Source organism: Leucopleurus acutus, assembly GCF_964270905.1.
Source record: "Leucopleurus acutus genome assembly, chromosome: 19".
Classification (NCBI taxonomy): domain Eukaryota; kingdom Metazoa; phylum Chordata; class Mammalia; order Artiodactyla; family Delphinidae; genus Leucopleurus; species Leucopleurus acutus.
The window spans coordinates 29,960,300-29,978,062 of NC_139161.1; the positions used below are offsets into that span (position 1 = coordinate 29,960,300).

Here is a 17,763-nt window from a genome sequence, read left to right on the forward strand (position 1 = left end):
CTGTTAAAAAAGAATTGAGGTGACTTGTATGTTCTCATATGGAAAATTCTCCAACATATACTTTAAAATTTTTATTTATTTATTTATTTATGGCCATGTTGGGTCTTCATTGCTGCACGTGGGCTTTCTCTAGTTGCGGCGAGCGGGGCTGTTCTTTGTTGCAGTGCGTGGGCTTCTCATTGCTGTGGCTTTCTTGTTGCAGAGCACGGGCTGTAGGCGCATGGGCTTCAGTAGTTGTGGCACGTGGGTTCAGTAGTTGTGGCTTGCGGGCTCTAGAGCGCAGGCTCAGTAGTTGTGGCGCATGGGCCTAGTTGCTCCACAGCATGTGGGATCTTCCTGGACCAGGGCTTGAACCTGTGTCCCCTGCATTGGCAGGCGGATTCTTAACCACTGCGCCACCAGGGAATTCCCTCCAAGATATACTATTAAATGAAAAAATGTAAAAGCATAACAGTTAATATAGCACATTCTTTTTGTTTTGGTCACACCATGCGGCTTGTGTGATCTTAGTTCCCCGACCAGGGATTGAACTCAGGCCCTCAGCAGTGAAAGTGCTGAGTCCTAACCACTGGACTGCCAGGGAATTCCTAATATAGCATATTCTTATTCCTACTTGTATATGCATAGAAAATTTCTGGAAGGATACAAAAACTTGTAACAGTAGCTGCCTCTCGGCAAGAGAACTGTGTATGGGTCTGGAATTGGAAGACTTTCTTCTTATCTTTATTATCTCCTTTTTCATTTTATTTCTTCTTCTCCTTCCCTTTCTGCTTCCTCCTGCCATTTGTGTTTCGTTTTAAATTAAAGAGAGCAAGCTCTGGGACTTTCCTGGTGGTCCAGTGGTTAAGACTCCACACTCCCAACTGCAGGGGGTTTGATCCCTGGTCAAGGAACTAAGATCCCGCAAGCTGCTGGGTGCGGTCAAAAAAAAAAAAAAAAAAAGAGCAAGCAAGCTCTGCAGGTGATTCTGACGTGCAACCAGGTTAGGAAACCACAGCTACACATCACATCTCTACATCTCACAAAGGCTGTCCCTTCATGTCTCAGATAGTTTACTGGTTTTGGTTAAATTTTTCTGAGCTGTAGATCCTTGACCAGATTGCTGATGCCAAGGTCTATGGGCCTCACCATAGGACTTGGGAGGTAGAGACATTCTCACATGAGGTGGTCTCTGGTGAGGCTGTGCTTCACCAGCCTGACCACAGGGCGCTACAGACGTGAAGAAATTGCTTCAGGGCAGCCAGTATCAGGGGGCTGTGGGGAAAGAACACTGGATTTCGAACCAGACCCATACCTGGGTGTGAATCTTGGCTTTGCCCTTTCGTTTCCTCATCTATAAATTGAGAAATAATACTGCCTTGAAGGGTGGAGGTAAACATGGAAAAGGGGGATGTATATAAAGCTTCTGTGAGGCCCCAGATAGGTGTTGTTAGGCCTCGCAAATGGTGTTGTTACAGTTCTCATCACCAAAGGTTGCCTTTGTAGAAAAGGAGCCCTGTGTTACCCGTGGAAGGGGAAGAGTGTTGCCATGGACACTCATTGTACCCCTCCTCCATCTCCAGCCGTTGCTTTGATGGGAGCACTCCTATCCATGCAGCAGCGTTTTCAGGCAATCAGTGGATCCTCAGCAAACTGCTGGATGCAGGGGGTGATCTTCGACTCCATGATGAGAGGGGTCAGAACCCGCAGACCTGGGCTCTGGCAGCAGGGAAGGAACGCGGCACCGCGGTAAGTGTGGGCCCGCTCTGCAGGCACACCCAAGGCAGAGCACAGGGCTGGGAGTCAGGCGCCCAGGGGCAGAGGCTGGTCCTGGGGGCAGCACAGGACTTGTAGTGGCCTTGCCATTGACATTGGACACACAGGCCTGGGTTGAAGCAAGTTAACCAACTGTAAACCTTGGGCAAGTCTAGTGAACTTTTCTGGTCATCCATTCAGTGGGGAGGGAGAACAACTGTAATTTCATCTGACCCTTAACTAGCACTTGTCGTGCATCAGACGTTCTGAATTAAATTAAATACTCATTTAATCTTTACAACAACCCTCTCAGGTAGGTACTATTATTGTCCCCATTTTACAGATGAGGAAACTGAAGTGCATTGACATTAAGTAACTTGTCTGTAGCCACTCGCTGGCAGGCATAATGTGTTTTAATGAGGGCTAAATAATCTAACAAATGTAAAGGGCACGTGGAGGGAAGGGGGAGATGGGCGGAGTCCCTTTCCTCTGGTTCTCCTGCTCAATAGCTATTGGGCCTTGGACAAAAGTTAAAATACTCCTCCTGCCTCAGTTTCCTCATCCGTTGAATGAAGGATTTGGAGGCAATTATTGCCAAATGAGCTCCCTGAAAATCTCATTCCATGTCTTTAGGATATGGAATCTCATTCCATATCTCATTCCATATCTTTAGGAGGTCACTTGGGCCCTTCCCTTTCCAGAGATTTCCCTGTGGGGGGCTTCTGTCTCCTCAGAGCACTCCCCTCAGACCATTCCAATCCCACTGAAGGCCAGGGTGGCCATTAGCTGTGTGGGCATTGACTGTCTCTGCCGTGTGTTGCAGATGGTGGAGTTCATGCAGCGCTGTGCCGCGCACATGCAGGCCATCATCCAGGGCTTCTCCTATGACCTCCTGAAGATTGACTCCCCTCAGCGGCTCATCTGTGGCCTGCCCCGGTTTGGGGGCCTCATGCAGGGGTGAGTGCTGCCTCAAGCAGACTGGGATGTTCTGCATCACCCCCGCCTTCCTTGTGGGAGCCCTCGGTCCCCTCCACATTGGTCCCTTCCAGCAACTGGCCCACCCAAAGGGGTGAGCTTGGAGGGAGAGGATATTGCCATGAAAACCTTCAGTTGTCCCCCGGCTTCCAGGAACGTCTGGGGGAAATGAATTCTGGGCTCCAGTGGGAACCACCCCATGGTTAGCAGGGAAGGAAGGAACTTTTCAGGCCTGGGCTGCCCAGCAGAAAACACTTTATTAGCAGAGCAGCTGGCTAGCTTTTTTTTTTTTTTGTCATCTCGGAACCATGGAAAACGTGTTCCTTTATTGGAACATGCATCCTTTATATCCTAAGGTTGCAAAAGACACAAATGCTTAATTTAAGGTTCCTTGGGCTGTTTTAAGCTGGTGTAAGACTTGCTGCCACCTGGGTGGGCAGCCTCCCCTTGTCCCCATCACAGCTGCAGGAGGTGAGCTCCATCCAGGCTTCTTTTCATGCTCAGGAGAGTTATTTTAAGTTCGCTGGGCTTTAAGACTTAGGATTTATATGTGGAAAATTCTTTCCATTTTGATTTTCTCTGACAGCATCTTTTTCTGTGATCAGGGTGAGTAGACTTGTCACACTCTTCACGGGCTCCCGCATCCCATTCTGTGCACACTGAGTCCTGGTTTTCCTCTCATGACCTGGATGCTTCTCATGCAAGATGAGTTAACGATTCCCTCGAGGACCAGTTACTCCTAACTGCTCTTCTTGCTGCCACTCTTGTCCATCTTGGTTCTTTACTCAACATCCAGAATGACCTTTTAAAAATGAAAATCGAATTGTGCCACTCACTGCTAAAAACCCTTTCAGGGTCTTCCCCAAGGCTATCAGGTTAAACTCCCAAATCCCCCGTCTGGCCTTGGAGCCCATGCTTGGTTCAGCTCTTCCATCTCTCATACCTCTGCTCCTGCCAGCGTTAGGATCTTGGCAGACCAAGTTCCTTCTAAAAGAGCCAAAGCCTAGTCCCTGCTGCTGTTTTGTGACCTCAGGCCAGCAGGTTTCCCCTTTCTGGCTCCATTTTTCCCATCTGTAAAATGAGAAAGTTGGACAAGGTATGCTTTATGATTCTTTCCAACTTTGACCATCTCTGTTCGTTATCTGTTGTACTAATCCCAAACTTAGTGGCTTCAAACAACAATAAATATTTGTATCTCACATAATTTCTGTAGGTCAGGAATGGCTACACCCAACTCAGCCATTCCAATAGGAATGGCTGAGTTGGGTGGCTCTGGCTCAGGGTTTTTCATGAAGATGTGGTCAAGATGCAGCTTGGGCTGCAGTCATCTGGGACTGGAGGATCCAGTTCCAAGATGGTTCACTTGCATGGCTAGCAAATTGGTGCTGGGTGTTGGGCCTCCCCATTAGGCTGCTGGAGTGTTTTCACAACATGGCAACTGGCCTCCTTTAGAGCAAGTGCTGCGAGAGAGATCAGGGCAGAAGTCCCGGGGGTCTGGCCTTGGAACTCACACCACTCCGTCATTTCTGCAGTATTCCATTAGGTTAACAAGCCAGCCCTCTCTGACCTGTGTGTGGCTACACAAGGGCATGAATACCAGGAAATGGGAATCACTGTGGCCCTCTCAGAGGCTGACTTCCACTGTCAAGTAGTAAAGACATAACCAACTACGCATTCTGACAGCTAGGTTCAGCGTTGTTCCTCTAGATATGGGTAGTTAATCCTTACTTTTCTCCTCCTCTTTTAAATATTTCTAGAAGCCCTAATGGCTCTCCTAACCGACTGCCTAAAGCTGGAGTCATTTCTGCCCAAAATATCTACAGCTTTGGCTTTGGAAAGGTAAGAGGTTGCTACCAACACTCAATGTTTGCAGGACTAACTGGGGAATCGCCCGGCCCTGGCTCTGGCCGCAGGGCCCACAACTGTGTCCAACTCTTCCTTCCTATGGAAAGTTAAAATACTCCCTCTCCAAAGTATTTTTTTGTTCTTTACTGCTCTTGCAGGACAAGTACCACCTCTTAGTGTTCTTGTCCTTACTGAAAAATGATGAAAACCTCGGAGAGTTCTCTTGAATGCCTTTGGGCTAGATTTGGGGAGTTTTAGACAATGATCCTTTAATTCTCAGCGAAGGCCCCAGGCATGTTCTGTGGGTGTCTCCAGAGGCGCCTGAGGCCTGGTGCTTCAGGCCGGCATCTGAGCTCTTTCCGTGAGCCTCTCTGGTTCCCTCGCTAGCAAAAGGGAAAGGATATTACAACCTTGCAGTGCCTCTTGGAAGATTAAAGATAATAAAAAGAATTATGTCCGGTGCATAGGGGTATTCAGCAAATTGATAAACAGCAGCTCTCTCTATTTTTAGCTGGCTGGTAAAGTTCTGGAGGAGTTTTTCCCCACCATTTGAAGCTGTGCTTTGCTTTCAGTTTTATCTCACAGGGGGCACGCAGCTGGCTTACCTAGGATCTCTTCCAGTAATTGGAGAAAAGGAAGTGATTCAAGCTGACGATGAGCCCGCCTTCTCTTTCTTCAGTGGCCCCTACATGGTCATGACCAAGTAAGTGGAAGCTGGCCAGTGGAGGTGAGACTTAGTCCCACAGGAAGGATGGACTTTAGTGACTTCCTTGTGTGTGGAGGGTTTCTGTCCAAACACAAGGACACACTGAAAAGCAGACGTCTAGATCAGGATTTCTCAGCCAGGACACCATTGACATTTTTGTTATCCTTTATTGTTGGGGGCTGTCCTGTGCACTGTAGGATGTTTAGGAGTGTCCCTGATTTCTACTCACTAGATGCCAGTAGCAGCTGTGTTTGCCTCCCCTCAACCCCCTACATTTGTGATTGTGACAACCAAAATGTCTACAGACAAGGCCACATGGCCCCTTGTTGAGAACAACCGCTCTGAAAGATTACTCATGACAGTGTCTCAGCCTTTCTACTCTCTAGAGAATTAGAGGCAGCATACGGGTGACTGTCTGGCCTCAGGTCAAAGGGTACTGAAGCCCTGCATGGCTCTCACCAGCCAAATGCAGCGGAGGCGGCAGCAATAGGATTTGGCTGTGATGAAAGCCCCTGGGACGTTCTCAGTCCCCAGAGGCCTGCCTGCTGCGGGGTCACAGGAGCTGTCCTGGCCCAGGTCTCTTGTCCTCCTTGAACCTGGCTGCCTCTTCCCTGCTTAGAAGTCACACCCTTCTAAAAAGGCCTCCACAGACCCGCAGGGCTCTGTATCCCCTGCAGATATGCTTCTTGTTTTCCTGCCCGAGCCGCAGATCTGTTGTCACATCCCCTCTTCTTCTGTCCACTGCTGTGGCCTTTGCCCACGTCATCACTGTCCCTCCCCCAGGCTAGCCTCCTAACTGGCCTCTCATTCTCCAGACCACCCCTGCCCTCCCATTCCCCATGCTGCTGGTACCCTTGTCTTTCTAAAATACAAACCTGATCAAGTCCCTCCCTCCCTTAAATCCTTCAGTGACTTCCTGCCACCTGCACTAAGTCCCTGAAGTGCTTTAGGCCCCCGGGGGTGGTAGGAGGGAGGACCCAGCAGTGCTGGGGTGGGGGCTTTACAGAGTCTGTGTAAACACTGCTTCTCTGATCTCTGGCTACAGAGCTCCTCACTGAAGCAGTGGCTGCTCACTCCCTTCTGCTCCCACTCTCTCCTGCCCTTGTAGCCTGCTGTGGAACGGGAGCAGGGTCACAGTGAAGGAGCTGCATCTTCCCACCCACCCGCACTGCCGCAGGCGGCGGCTGGCTGACTTGTTAATTGCTGAGCTAGAGCACAGCAGGTGAGAAGAAAACCCAAGAGCATTTCAGACCCAAGTTCGGGGCTGTGCAGGGCTGTGCCTGAGGGTGGAGACCAGCCCCCCTCAGCCTCAGCGTTTCCTCGTTGTAGGTTGATTTGACTTCCCAGGGCTGCCAAGAGAGAAGAAGAACTCGTGAATAGCCTGAGTGTGGGGGTGGTAGGGGCTCAGTTCTGTCAGCTGACCAACTCCCCATGACACATGTCTCTGAGGTGCAGCCTTCAGGCCTGGCGGGCTCTTCTGCAGCCCCTGAGGCCCACCTTATTTTGGGCCCTGTGCCCATCAGGTCAGCGTGTGCAAGACTATCTTCATAGAGCATGGCTCTGCTGGAGACCCACGTGTCTGAGGAACCATGTCTCTCCTTTGAGGACACGCTGATGGGTCTCAGTACCTTAGGTTTCCTGTGGCTCAGGGGTTAATCTTTCAAAGGGGCAGGAAATCCATCCTCGGTTTCATACCAGGGCTGCTGAGGCCTTGGAATAGGCCCTGGCTCATCGAGTTCTCTCCTGAGGAAATCACTCAACTCCTGTAAAGCCAGATCCTTCCTTTTGGAGAAGTCATCCTAAAGGGACTCAAGGAGGCTGGAAGGGCTCATAGACGCAGCATGGATTTTTTTTTTTTTAATATTTATTTATTTATTGCTGTGTCGGGTCTTATTGCAGCACGCGGGATCTTCCTTTGCGGTGCACGGGCTCAGTAGTTGCAGCACGTGGGCTCAGTTGCCCTGTGGCACGTGGGATCTTAGTTCCGTGACCAGGGATCAAACCCACGTCCCCTGCATTAGAAGGTGTATTCTTAAGCACTAGACCACCAGGGAAGTCCCCACAGCGTGGATTTTGATGTGAGGGTCTGTGACCTTGGGCCTGACATCTCCCTGACCTTGGTTTCCTCATCTCTAAAATGAGTGTAACTGTAATGATACCTTTCTTGCAACTGGTTGTTAGGATCAAGTTGATGTGTGTAAAGTGCCTTGCTTAGTAGCTCTTAGTGACATTGTCGTTGATGACCCTAAGCCCTCAGGTTCTGATCAGTGAAAGAAAGGTCAAGGGTTCCACCAACAGAGACCCCTACTCCCACCCCATTCCCCTTTCTTGGAAGAACATTCTGTGCAAATAGTATTTGTATGGAGTGCGTTCAGGGTGCCAAGAAGAAAGGAAAGCGCCCATCTTCCATCATGTCCTCTTCCCTCTGCCTCATCAGAAGCCTCCTTCCCTCTGCAGCAAGTTGCGGCACCCTCACCTGCTACAGCTGATGGCTGTGTGCCTGTCCCAGGGCCTGCAGAAGACCCGCCTCGTGTATGAGCGTGTCGCCGTCGGCACGCTGTTCTCTGTCCTCCATGAACGGGTAAATGGCCGTTTCCCTGGGTTTTTCCCTTGCTCCCCCCCACCCCCCGCCCCAGCTCTCCCTTCCCTTCCTCCCTCTTCCTTCTCCCCCAGCAGAAGAGTTGAGAAACCTCTTAATTCTTTACTCTGTGGGAGCTATATAACACACCATTCAAGGCTGATGAGCACGTTGGAACGAGTGTGATTGTATTACTGTTTGTCTTGCTTTTTTATCAGACATCTGAGAGCTCAGTAGACGCAGAAATCACATAGCCACACTTTTAGCTAACTATAATCAATCAGCCTCTGGTCTTACTTCCCGGTATTTTCACTGGTGCCCTGCAGGACCTTTATATGCAAGTCTTTATCAGTCCCCTCTCCCTTTTCAGACTTCCTGGTGGAGGCGGGGACATATTCCCTGACCCACAGACTCCCTGGGAAACATGCTTTGGGCTGACATGTGGCTTCAGAGAGGTCCTGAAAGATTTGTTTTTCTTTCTCCATGACTTTGTTCTAAAGACTCTGGGCTGGAGTGAGAAGAGATCCTCCAGGAAGGGCTCTTCCCTGAAATGGCTCGCCGTTCCTCCTGCCTGAGCACCTCCTGTTAGTGTCCTAGTTCCCTTTCCTCTCCTTGGGTGAGGGCGTTAACTTAAAATGCCCCTTCTCTGGGGAGAGACCTGTTATGATTGGGTACTTTGGTGTGAGTGAATTTCTGTCCTCCTAGGATGAACTTTCTAGGCCATCTGACTGTGGTAGGGGGTGGAGTGTCCTTTACGTGTCTAGGTTCTCCCGCAGCACAGGCTTGGCTGGGGATGGAGAGCGGGGCAGGTGCATTGCTGGTGGTGGCAGGCCCACTCTGGAGGTGTGTACCAGGCTTTGAGGACTTTTCTCCTCATTTTTCACGGTATCAAGCAGCTTGGCCGAGGGAAAGGAACCCCGGTTTGGAGCCAGGGGCCCTGGGTCAGTGGGACCTTAGGCCGATCACTTAACTTCCCTGAGCTTTAGGTTCCCCAGCTATGAAATGGGCACACTGTGTGGCTGTCGTGAAGATCAGTTGAAAAGACTTTGGGGACTACAAAGCATTCTACAGTGTCGGGGGCCACAGTCCTCTTTGTTCTGGCGGTTGATCTCTTGCTTGCAGCGGGCCCAGTTCCCCATACTGCACATGGAGGTGATCGTGCACCTGCTACTCCAGACCTCCGACGCCCTGAGATACCTGCATTCTCGGGGCTTTATCCACCGTTCCCTCAGCTCCTACGCCATCCACATCGTCTCCACAGGGGAAGCGAGGCTGACCAACCTGGAGTACATGATGGAAAGGTGGGTGCACCTCAATCATGACGTCCAAACAGGATCTCCCTGGGGGTGCTTTGCTATAGAGAGAGAATCTGATCTGGGCTTGACTCCTCATTGGTGGGCTGAGCTGGCTATCCATGGAGGAAGAGGTTTCCCAGTGCCTTGCCCTGTCAGCCAAGGTTAGAGGGACTTTGGGGAAGTTAGTTCTGCTCAGGACATTCTCATTTTAATAAACATTTAACAAGCATGAGCACACATTAGCCAGCATGTATAAGTTTTCAAAATTTTCTGTGGCTTCACACAACCGAAGTATTTCTCACTCACATTGCACTCTGGTGTGTGTGCGTGTGTGTGGGAGGGGGTGGTGGTGGCATTCACTATGTTCCACGTTCCTCCCCGCTGTGGCTCCACCATCCCCCAGGCCTCAGTCCCCCCACTGTATCCTCTGCATGCTGGTCAACGAGCAAGAGCAAGCCTGGAGGGACGCAGCGGGGCTTAGGGACTACCTGCAGCGTGTGCATTGTCGCTTCCCGCTTTACACTGGCCAGAGCCCAGTCACCTCTGCAGGGAGGCTGGGAAATGCACCACAGCTGTGCATCCTGGAAAGAGCGAGAAGGCGATGGGTGCTGGTGAGCGTTGCGGTCCTGGTCCCGATGGGTGGGGATCAGTGCTGTGAGGGAAGCAGTGACAAAAAACAATGCCCTTATTCAAGGGTTGGTGGATGGGCTTCACTTCCCATTTGGCAGGAGTCAGAGTCCTCCTGAGAGTTGAGGGCTGGCTCCTATCTCCTGCCCCTAGGTTCTGGGGAGCAGAGGATCTCCCCTGTGCTTCCTTGCTGTCGTCCACAGCTCTGAGCCCTAGGCCCAGGGTTGTTCCTGTGCTGCTGTGAGGCCTCAGCCACGGGCAGACCCATGGCTTAGATCTGCTTACCTCCACTTACCCTGGTCCTCACCTACCACCATCGCTAAGGCTTTGTTTCTGAGTCTCTCAGCAGGTCTTTGCTGCTCACATGTTCATAATATACTTCTCTCACTACATGAAAACCTCTACCAGGGCAGGGATTTCTGTTTTATCCGCTGCCATGTCTCAGATGCCTAGAATAAGTGGGAGCTCAGCATGTTGTTTAAATGAATGAAGTGGAAAGACTCACTTCCTTGACCGCATGAGCCCTTGGTCTCTCTGCCTGGAGAGGGGAGCAGGGACCAGATTGTGCTTGACCTCATGGACCTTGGCAAAGAGTTTGAATTTAAGAACACGGGGATGCTGTGAATGTTTTTTTTGAGCAGAATGGTGTCATGGCTGAAATTTACAGGTTAAGCAGACCCCCTCACTCCTGCCATGTGGAGAAGGGGCTGTGACGGGACGAGAGAGAAGCAGGGGAACAATTAGGGTGTGACTGGAGCAGTTTTCCATGTGGGAACCGGTGGAGGCCAAACAGCTGTCGCCAGTTGAGTGGCTCAGTCTCAGATCTGGTCCATTCTCAATCCCAGTGGCTCCCATGGCCTAGAAGATTAAGTCCCGGCACTTTGCAGGGTGAGAAGCCTTCCAAGGTCGGGCTCCGCCTACAGTGCCATGCTCATCACCTCCCACTCTGCCTGGCCATCTGAAGATACTTTCAGTCCACGCCATTTCCCAGAGCTCTGCTCCTTGCCTCCGGAGTACCTGACACTCCCTTTTATCCTTTTAAACTCACTTCTGACACAGTCTCCCACCACACCCCGTGAAGCCTATACTGAAGCCCTGTCCCCACCTCACTGAGCATATTTCACTCCCCTGCAGCCGAGTGTCTCTGCCCCCCCAGATGGCGAGCTCCGTCCGAGAGGGCAGGGACCATGAGTTGTTCATCTTTAGCACCCACCTCAAGCCTGCCACACAGTAAGTGCTCAGGAAGCATTTGAAGTGAATGGTTAAGTCTAGCTGAAGGGAAACTTTGAAATGATTCAGAACAGGGTTCACCACTTTGGCTGTGTGTTCAAGGGCAGTAGAAGCTAAGGGATTTGGACATTTTTGCCGTTGATAACAGGCTTTTCAAGAAGGCTGACAGAACCCAAGCTGTTTGCCAGTGATGCGGCGCCATCTGTTGTTGAAATGGAGGTATAACAGTTTCTTTGACTTGAGCTCTCCAGTAGAAATGTGAATCCTAGAGTGAAATGGAGCTTTGGAGATGGCCAGGCCCAATGCTGTCCTTTTATAGAAGAGGAAACTGGGGCCCAGAGAGGTGAAGAGGTGGTCTGAGGTTACCCAGCTGTGGCTAGAATCAGGTGGTAGAGGACGTTTCCTGGCTTATAGGGGCAGGAAGGATTGGAGGTTGAAGGTAGAAAAACCAGCCAGGAGGCCACAGGGCAGGGCCTGGTGGTGACCAAGGAACCAAAATAGAAGGGAAAGATGTGAGACGCACGGAGAAGCTGGGGTCCACAGACTGGTCAAGTGAGGGGCTGTGAAGTAAATGGGTAGGAAAGTGTGAGTTCTTTTGGGCTTGTTGACCTCAGAATGGAACTTTGGGCAGAAATGTCCATCAGCAACATTTGACAGCTCATAATGTGAGTTGATTACCCAAGAATACAAAACAGCTTTCAGTTCTGCATTTATTTTTGGTAGCACTCTATTCAGGCCGGTACAGTTGTTGAATGTCATCGTTAAGGGTAGCACTCCATCTCTTGGTGTAAAAATGATACAGCAGTTTCTCCTATTCTTCAACTCCTTCTTAATGGAATCTTTAGAGCTGGAATTGACCTTGCAAGTGGTATCACATAGCCATAGCCAAATGTAATTTTAATGATGTCAGAGCTGAAGCCCAGAAAAATAACTACCATGGAATGACAGCCAGAAAAGAAACTCCCTTCCTACACCCCACTAGCGTTAACAGAGAAGGAAGAGGGATCCGAAGAGGGATCAGAAGAGTGGAAGTAAAAGAGAAAGGATATAAATCCTGATTGTAAATAACTTGTCCCTTGCCTTAGGCAGCCTGAGAGGCCCAAGAGGGTCAGTAAGTGTCTCCTTTGGACAGTCAGCCTACAAGGTGAAGAGCCAAGTATGCTAGGTCCTCAGAATATCTCTCTGACAATAAAACACGACATTGCTTTTCCTGTGATACTAATATAATATTTGCATGTGTATCCACGCTGTTCACATGACACCTAGGCCACACTTGCCTATTGAGCAATACAACTAAAGAGTCTAAATGTACCATCTTTTTTTTTAAAAAAAGAGAGAAAACAAAACAAAAATACAGTCTTTTATAGCTTCATGGCTTCCTGAACTCATTGCCATCTATCAAAAGTTCTACCGGAAGAAATATCACTTAGGGAAGTTTGTTCAAAGTCTGAGAAGTCCATCCCATCCTCTAAAAGCTTTCCTTTGCCAGCAAAAAGAACTTCTGGTTACTTGCTTTTTAGGAACTTAATTTTTTTTTTTGGCCACGCTGCACGGCTTGCAGGATCTTAGTTCCCCGCGGGAGACTGAACCCGGGCCCCAGCAGTAACAGCGCCAAGTCCTGACCACTGGACCTCCAGGGAATTCCCAAAAACTTAATTCTTAATTATCAACCAGCAGTCACCAAGTCTTTACCAAATGCCTACCATAATGTTCATATTAATTCCTTACTTGCTTAGTGCTTTGTGGTTCACTGAGTGTTCCCACACGTGTGATCTCATTTGATGCTCATGACAGCTGTGGGCAGAAGTCAGTGCTGATCGCCCTGAGGACTCTCTTGGCCCAGAAGACATTTAGGATACTCTGACTTAGTTCTCAAAGAGCCTGGTTGCGAAGTTGAGTTATTCAAGCCAGTCAGTGAACCTTTGAGTGCTAAACTGAGAGGGCTCATTCCCAAGAGGGCAGAGCTCAGAAAAGAAGCAATCATGAAGAGCTGGAAGAGTCTCAGAAGGCTTTGATAAAGCAGGTGGGGCTTGAGGGGGTTCTTGAAAGGGTCTTAGGTTCATTTAATCAAAAGGTAAGCATTGAGGCCCTGGTATAAGTTTAGAGATACGGTGATACAAGAGACAGATAAGTGGCCTACCCTCGTGGAGCTGACTTTGGTGGAGGGGAGACAGATTATAAACAATAAATCAATGAACAAGAAATTCAGATAATAAGTGCTCTGAAGCCAATAAATTGGGACTACTTTACATTAGGTGGTCAGGTGAGTCCTCTCCGAGGAGGTGATTTTTGAGCTAATACTTTTTTTTTTTTTACATCTTTATTGGAGTATAATTGCTTTACATTGTTGTGTTAGTTTCTGCTGTATAACAAAATGAATCAGTTATATGTATACATGTATCCCCATATCCCCTCCCTCTTGCGTCTCCCTCCCACCCTCCCTATCCCACCCCTCTAGGTGGTCACAAACCACCGAGCTGATCTCCCTGTGCTATGCAGCAGCTTCCCACTAGCTATCTATTTTACGTTTGGTAGTGTATATATGTCCATGCTACTCTCTCACTTCGTCCCAGCTTACCCTTTCCCCTCCCCGTGTCCCCAGGTCCATTCTCTACATCTGCGTCTTTATTCCTGCCCTGCCCCTAGGTTCTTCAGAACCTTTTTTTTTTTTTTTGAGATTCCACATATATGTGTTGTGAGCTAATACTTTAATTACAAGAAGCAGCCAGTCGTGCTAGGATCTGTGGGCAGAGCCACAGAAGAAGCCACCGGTGCAAAGACCTGAAGTGGTGGTGTACTTGGCATGCTGGAGGAACTGAAAGAAGGCCCCTGTGACTTGAGAGGAGTGAGTGAGCAGGAGAGAGCGGCCAGATGAGGTGGGAGGCAGGGCAGGCGAGGTGGGAGGCAGGGCAGGGCCTGCTCGGGTAGGAACGGTAAGGAGTTGCAGGCGTTGGAATAGCAGGCAGTGTGGGTTAGCTCAGGGTCTAGCTGGTTTCTGGAAGCTCAAGGAGGTTGTCAGGCTTCAGAGGCAAATGTTTTCACACATGTGCGGCATGGTGATCACAGTGATCCTTTAAGACATGAGCCCTACTTTGTGTTTCCTTCCATAGCCGGGATGGAGGTGTACACAAGGACCTGACTCGAGTATCCCTCCCCACCCAGCTTTACAACTGGGCCGCCCCGGAGGTGATCTTACAGAAGGCAGCCACAGTGAAGTCAGACGTCTACAGCTTTTCTGTGATCATACAGGAGATTTTAACAGGTAGATCAAAGAGCTCATTGACGGTGACCAAAGTCCCTATTCTTAGGTTGAATTTTTTTTCCCCCAAGAGTTACTTAGTTTTATGAAAATGCAGGACACAGGCAAAAAAAACTTCTTTAAAGAAACCTCTTTGGGTTTATGGAAGGTATAAGATGATCTCCCAGAAATCTTTCTCTTTTAACCTGTTCTTTAAGACTCAGCAAAGCTCACCTATCAGCCTGTCAGTGGTAATGCATTTAATCCAGGGAGCGTTTTTAAACTGAATATTGCTGTCAATGCTTAGGGGTGGGTCTCTGTAAGGTGCCCCTTAAGAACTTTTTTTTTAAATTGAAGTATAGTTGATTTACAATGTTGTGCAATCTCTGCTGTACAGCAAAGTGACTCAGTTATACACATATATACATTCTTTTTTTGTATTCTTTTCCATTATGGTTTCTCATATTGAAAAACTATATTGAATATAGTTCAATATGTATATATTTTTAAAGAAGATGTTTGGGGTAGGAGTTTATTAATTAATTTATTTTGCTGTGTTGGGTCTTCGTTTCTGTGCGAGGGCTTTCTCTAGTTATGGCAAGTGGGGGCCACTCTTCGTCGCGGTGCGTGGGCCTCTCACTATCGCGGCCTCTCTTGTTGCGGAGCACAGGCTCCGGACGCGCAGGTTCAGTAGTTGTGGCTCACGGGCCTAGTTGCTCCACGGCAGGCATGTGGGATCTTCCCAGACCAGGGCTCGAACCCATGTCCCCTGCATTAGCAGGCAGACTCTCAACCACTGCACCACCAGGGAAGCCCTATGGTTCAATATTGAATATAGTTCCCTGTGGTATACATTAGGACCTTGTTGTCTATCCATTCTAAATGTAATAGTTTGCATCTACCAACTCCAAACTCCTTTCCCCCATCCCTTTTGGCAACCGCAAGTCTGTTCTCTATGTTAAGAACTTATAAACGAGGGGAAAGGACTGGCCTCTGAGAAGTAAACTGTGAAATCAAACACACCCAGAATCCAGCGTATGTATAAGCAGTGTCACTTAAAAGACATAGAAACCCTTCCAAACATATAGAACTCCAAGGTGAAGGCATACATGCCACATTCACTAAGGGGGTGAGAATCAGCCCCCATTTAGCAGTGTTTACAGTCTCAGAGGCAAAAACCACACCTTCCATGACATGAATGTACTGGGCAAGCCTACTTGACACCAGGAAACATTCCCTTGTGGTCCCTAGGTCTGCCAGCAGAGAGTCCATACCTACATGAGTCTGACACTATTTTTTCCTGTCTCTGTGGCAGGGATTTCCCTGTTATTTGGGTCAAGTGGTTTCTCCTTTGTTATTGGGCTTCCGGTAGTTTTTCTACAGAAAGAAATTAATTTTAAAGAGGTTGAGTGACTTGACAAAGGTTAGACAATTTCATGTGATTTCTTAATGTCTCTCCTTCCTATGGCTTTTTCCTTAACAGACAGCATACCCTGGGATGACTTAGATGGCTCAGTCATTAAAGAAACCATAGTGTCGGGAAATTATTTAGAAGCTGATGTCAGGCTTCCGAAACCTTACTATGACATTGTTAAGTCAGGCATCCAGGTCAAGCAGAAAGACCGAACTATGAACCTTCAAGATATCCAGTATATTCTGAAAAATGACTTAAAGGTAAGCTGTGAAGTTGTTGGGAGTTTATTTCTGCTTACCTATCTCAGAGGATAGGGAGTTAGAGACCAAGAAGAAGCTAGAGACCAAGTTGTAGGATATTTTGGAAATCCTCATTTCATTACACCCTTTCTGTGTTCCCAAGAAAATTCTAACTGCCTAACTTGGTGAGGGCAGCAGGGAATTGTGGAGGGAGGCTGCGGAGTGTCAGTACATAAAAGGGACACCCTGTAGGCACACAGTGCGATTCAATGAATGACAGCTACTGTTACTACTTTTCTTAAAAATTTATTATTTTTTTTTGTATTTTTGGCTGCATTGGGTCTTTGTTGCTGTACGTGGGCTTTCTCTAGTTGTGGCGAGTGGGGGCTACTCTTCGTTGCGGTGAGCAGGCTTCTCATTGTGGTGTCTTCTCTTGTTGGGGAGCACGGGCTCTAGGGGCACGGGCTTCAGTAGTTGTGGCACACGGGCTCAGTAGTTGTGACTCGCAGGCTCTAGAGCGCCGGCTCAGTAGTTGTGGTGCACGAGCTTAGTTGCTCTGCGGCATGTGGGATCTTCCCGGACCAGGGATTGAACCCGTGTCCCCTGCATTGGCAGGCAGATTCTTAATCACTGTGCCACCAGGGAAGTCCCTGTTATTACTTTTTAAATATTGGTAATTAACAGTTAATTCGTTTATCAGGACTACAGTCAGTCTACCCAACTGGGGTAACGGGGGGTTTGTTTGACACCTAGATATGTTTCTAAAACACCAGTGACATTCAGATGATTGCAGATATGTCCTTGCCAGTACTTCCCTTGTTACAGGATTTTATTGGAGCCCAGAGAACTCAGCCAACCGAGAGTCCCAGGGTGCAGAGATATGAACTCCATCCTGATGTCAATGTCTGTTTAGGAGTGACTTCAGAACATCCATTGCAAATAAAAGAGCTGAAGGAAGCAGGTATGGCCTTGACCCACAGGTTTTGACATGAATGTGTTCTTAGAGCTGTAACTAATCAACTCCTCCAAACTATACTCATAACTTATACTGGGAAGGATGGATGCCTTAGAGAAAAATCAAGATCCTTAAAATTATTAAGTTAAACTTTTCGGGCTCCATATGCACCTTGATTGGATCCAGAACTGTGCAGTAACAATCTGTTTCTTTCTAGTATGATTTAGGAATGTATTTAATTGTTTCACAAATAAAAATGGTGATTTTAAAATTTAAAACTATTATCTGCTCATTATAGAAAATTCTAAACAATACAAAGAAGATTACTTAACATTTTAATTCGTCAGAAATAATTTGTTAACATTTTGGTGTTTCCTTCCAACCTTTTTTCTAAAGCCTTACTGCTTTTTAGTACACTTGGAAACCTTAGAGCTCTGAGCTGGAAAGGACCTTGCAATCATCTGGCTTGATGCCCTCATATTCCAGATGCGAAAACTAAGGTTCAGAGAGGTTGTGGCTTGCTCACAATTCCAGGTTTATTACGCAGCTGGAACATAGGCCTTTGGATTCTAGCCAAGTGACTATTCTCTGACTCTTTGGACAGGCCTGGAAGCCTCCAGAATGGCCCTCCAAGCTCTTATTACTTTGGCTCCTTCGACCCATTCTCTGCGAGCTGTACACCATCAACCAGGGGTGGTGGGTAGTCAGTCCTGGAGTTATTTTTTGAGGTATTATCTCTCTCAGTGCAGTGGCTTCTTGGGCAGTGTCTCAGCTTCTTTTATCAGATGCTCACAAAGAGCACAACTTGAACTGACATGAATATTCAAACACCTTTAGTGTAAAGTATGAATTTAGTCCTAAGATTCAGGGGCCTGTAATTTGCTTGTCCTGAAGTTATGCATGTTTTGAACATACTATAACTTAAGC

The 17,763-nt window shown here is 48.2% G+C and overlaps 1 protein-coding gene across 1 annotated transcript in view; it reads left to right on the forward strand.

The window, feature by feature from the left end:
* The window catches only part of TEX14 (testis expressed 14, intercellular bridge forming factor), a gene marked incomplete at its 5' end in the record, with an annotated part of 80,023 nt that overhangs the window by 25,770 nt on the left and 36,490 nt on the right, over positions 1–17,763 (forward strand). The window contains 10 exons of the mRNA XM_082861416.1: positions 1,563–1,728; positions 2,558–2,691; positions 4,467–4,548; positions 5,127–5,257; positions 6,369–6,482; positions 7,718–7,841; positions 8,961–9,139; positions 14,101–14,252; positions 15,712–15,902; positions 16,707–16,842. Of these exons, the coding sequence (XP_082717542.1) occupies positions 1,563–1,728; positions 2,558–2,691; positions 4,467–4,548; positions 5,127–5,257; positions 6,369–6,482; positions 7,718–7,841; positions 8,961–9,139; positions 14,101–14,252; positions 15,712–15,902; positions 16,707–16,842 (1,409 nt within the window). The remainder of the gene's footprint in view (positions 1–1,562; positions 1,729–2,557; positions 2,692–4,466; positions 4,549–5,126; positions 5,258–6,368; positions 6,483–7,717; positions 7,842–8,960; positions 9,140–14,100; positions 14,253–15,711; positions 15,903–16,706; positions 16,843–17,763) is intronic.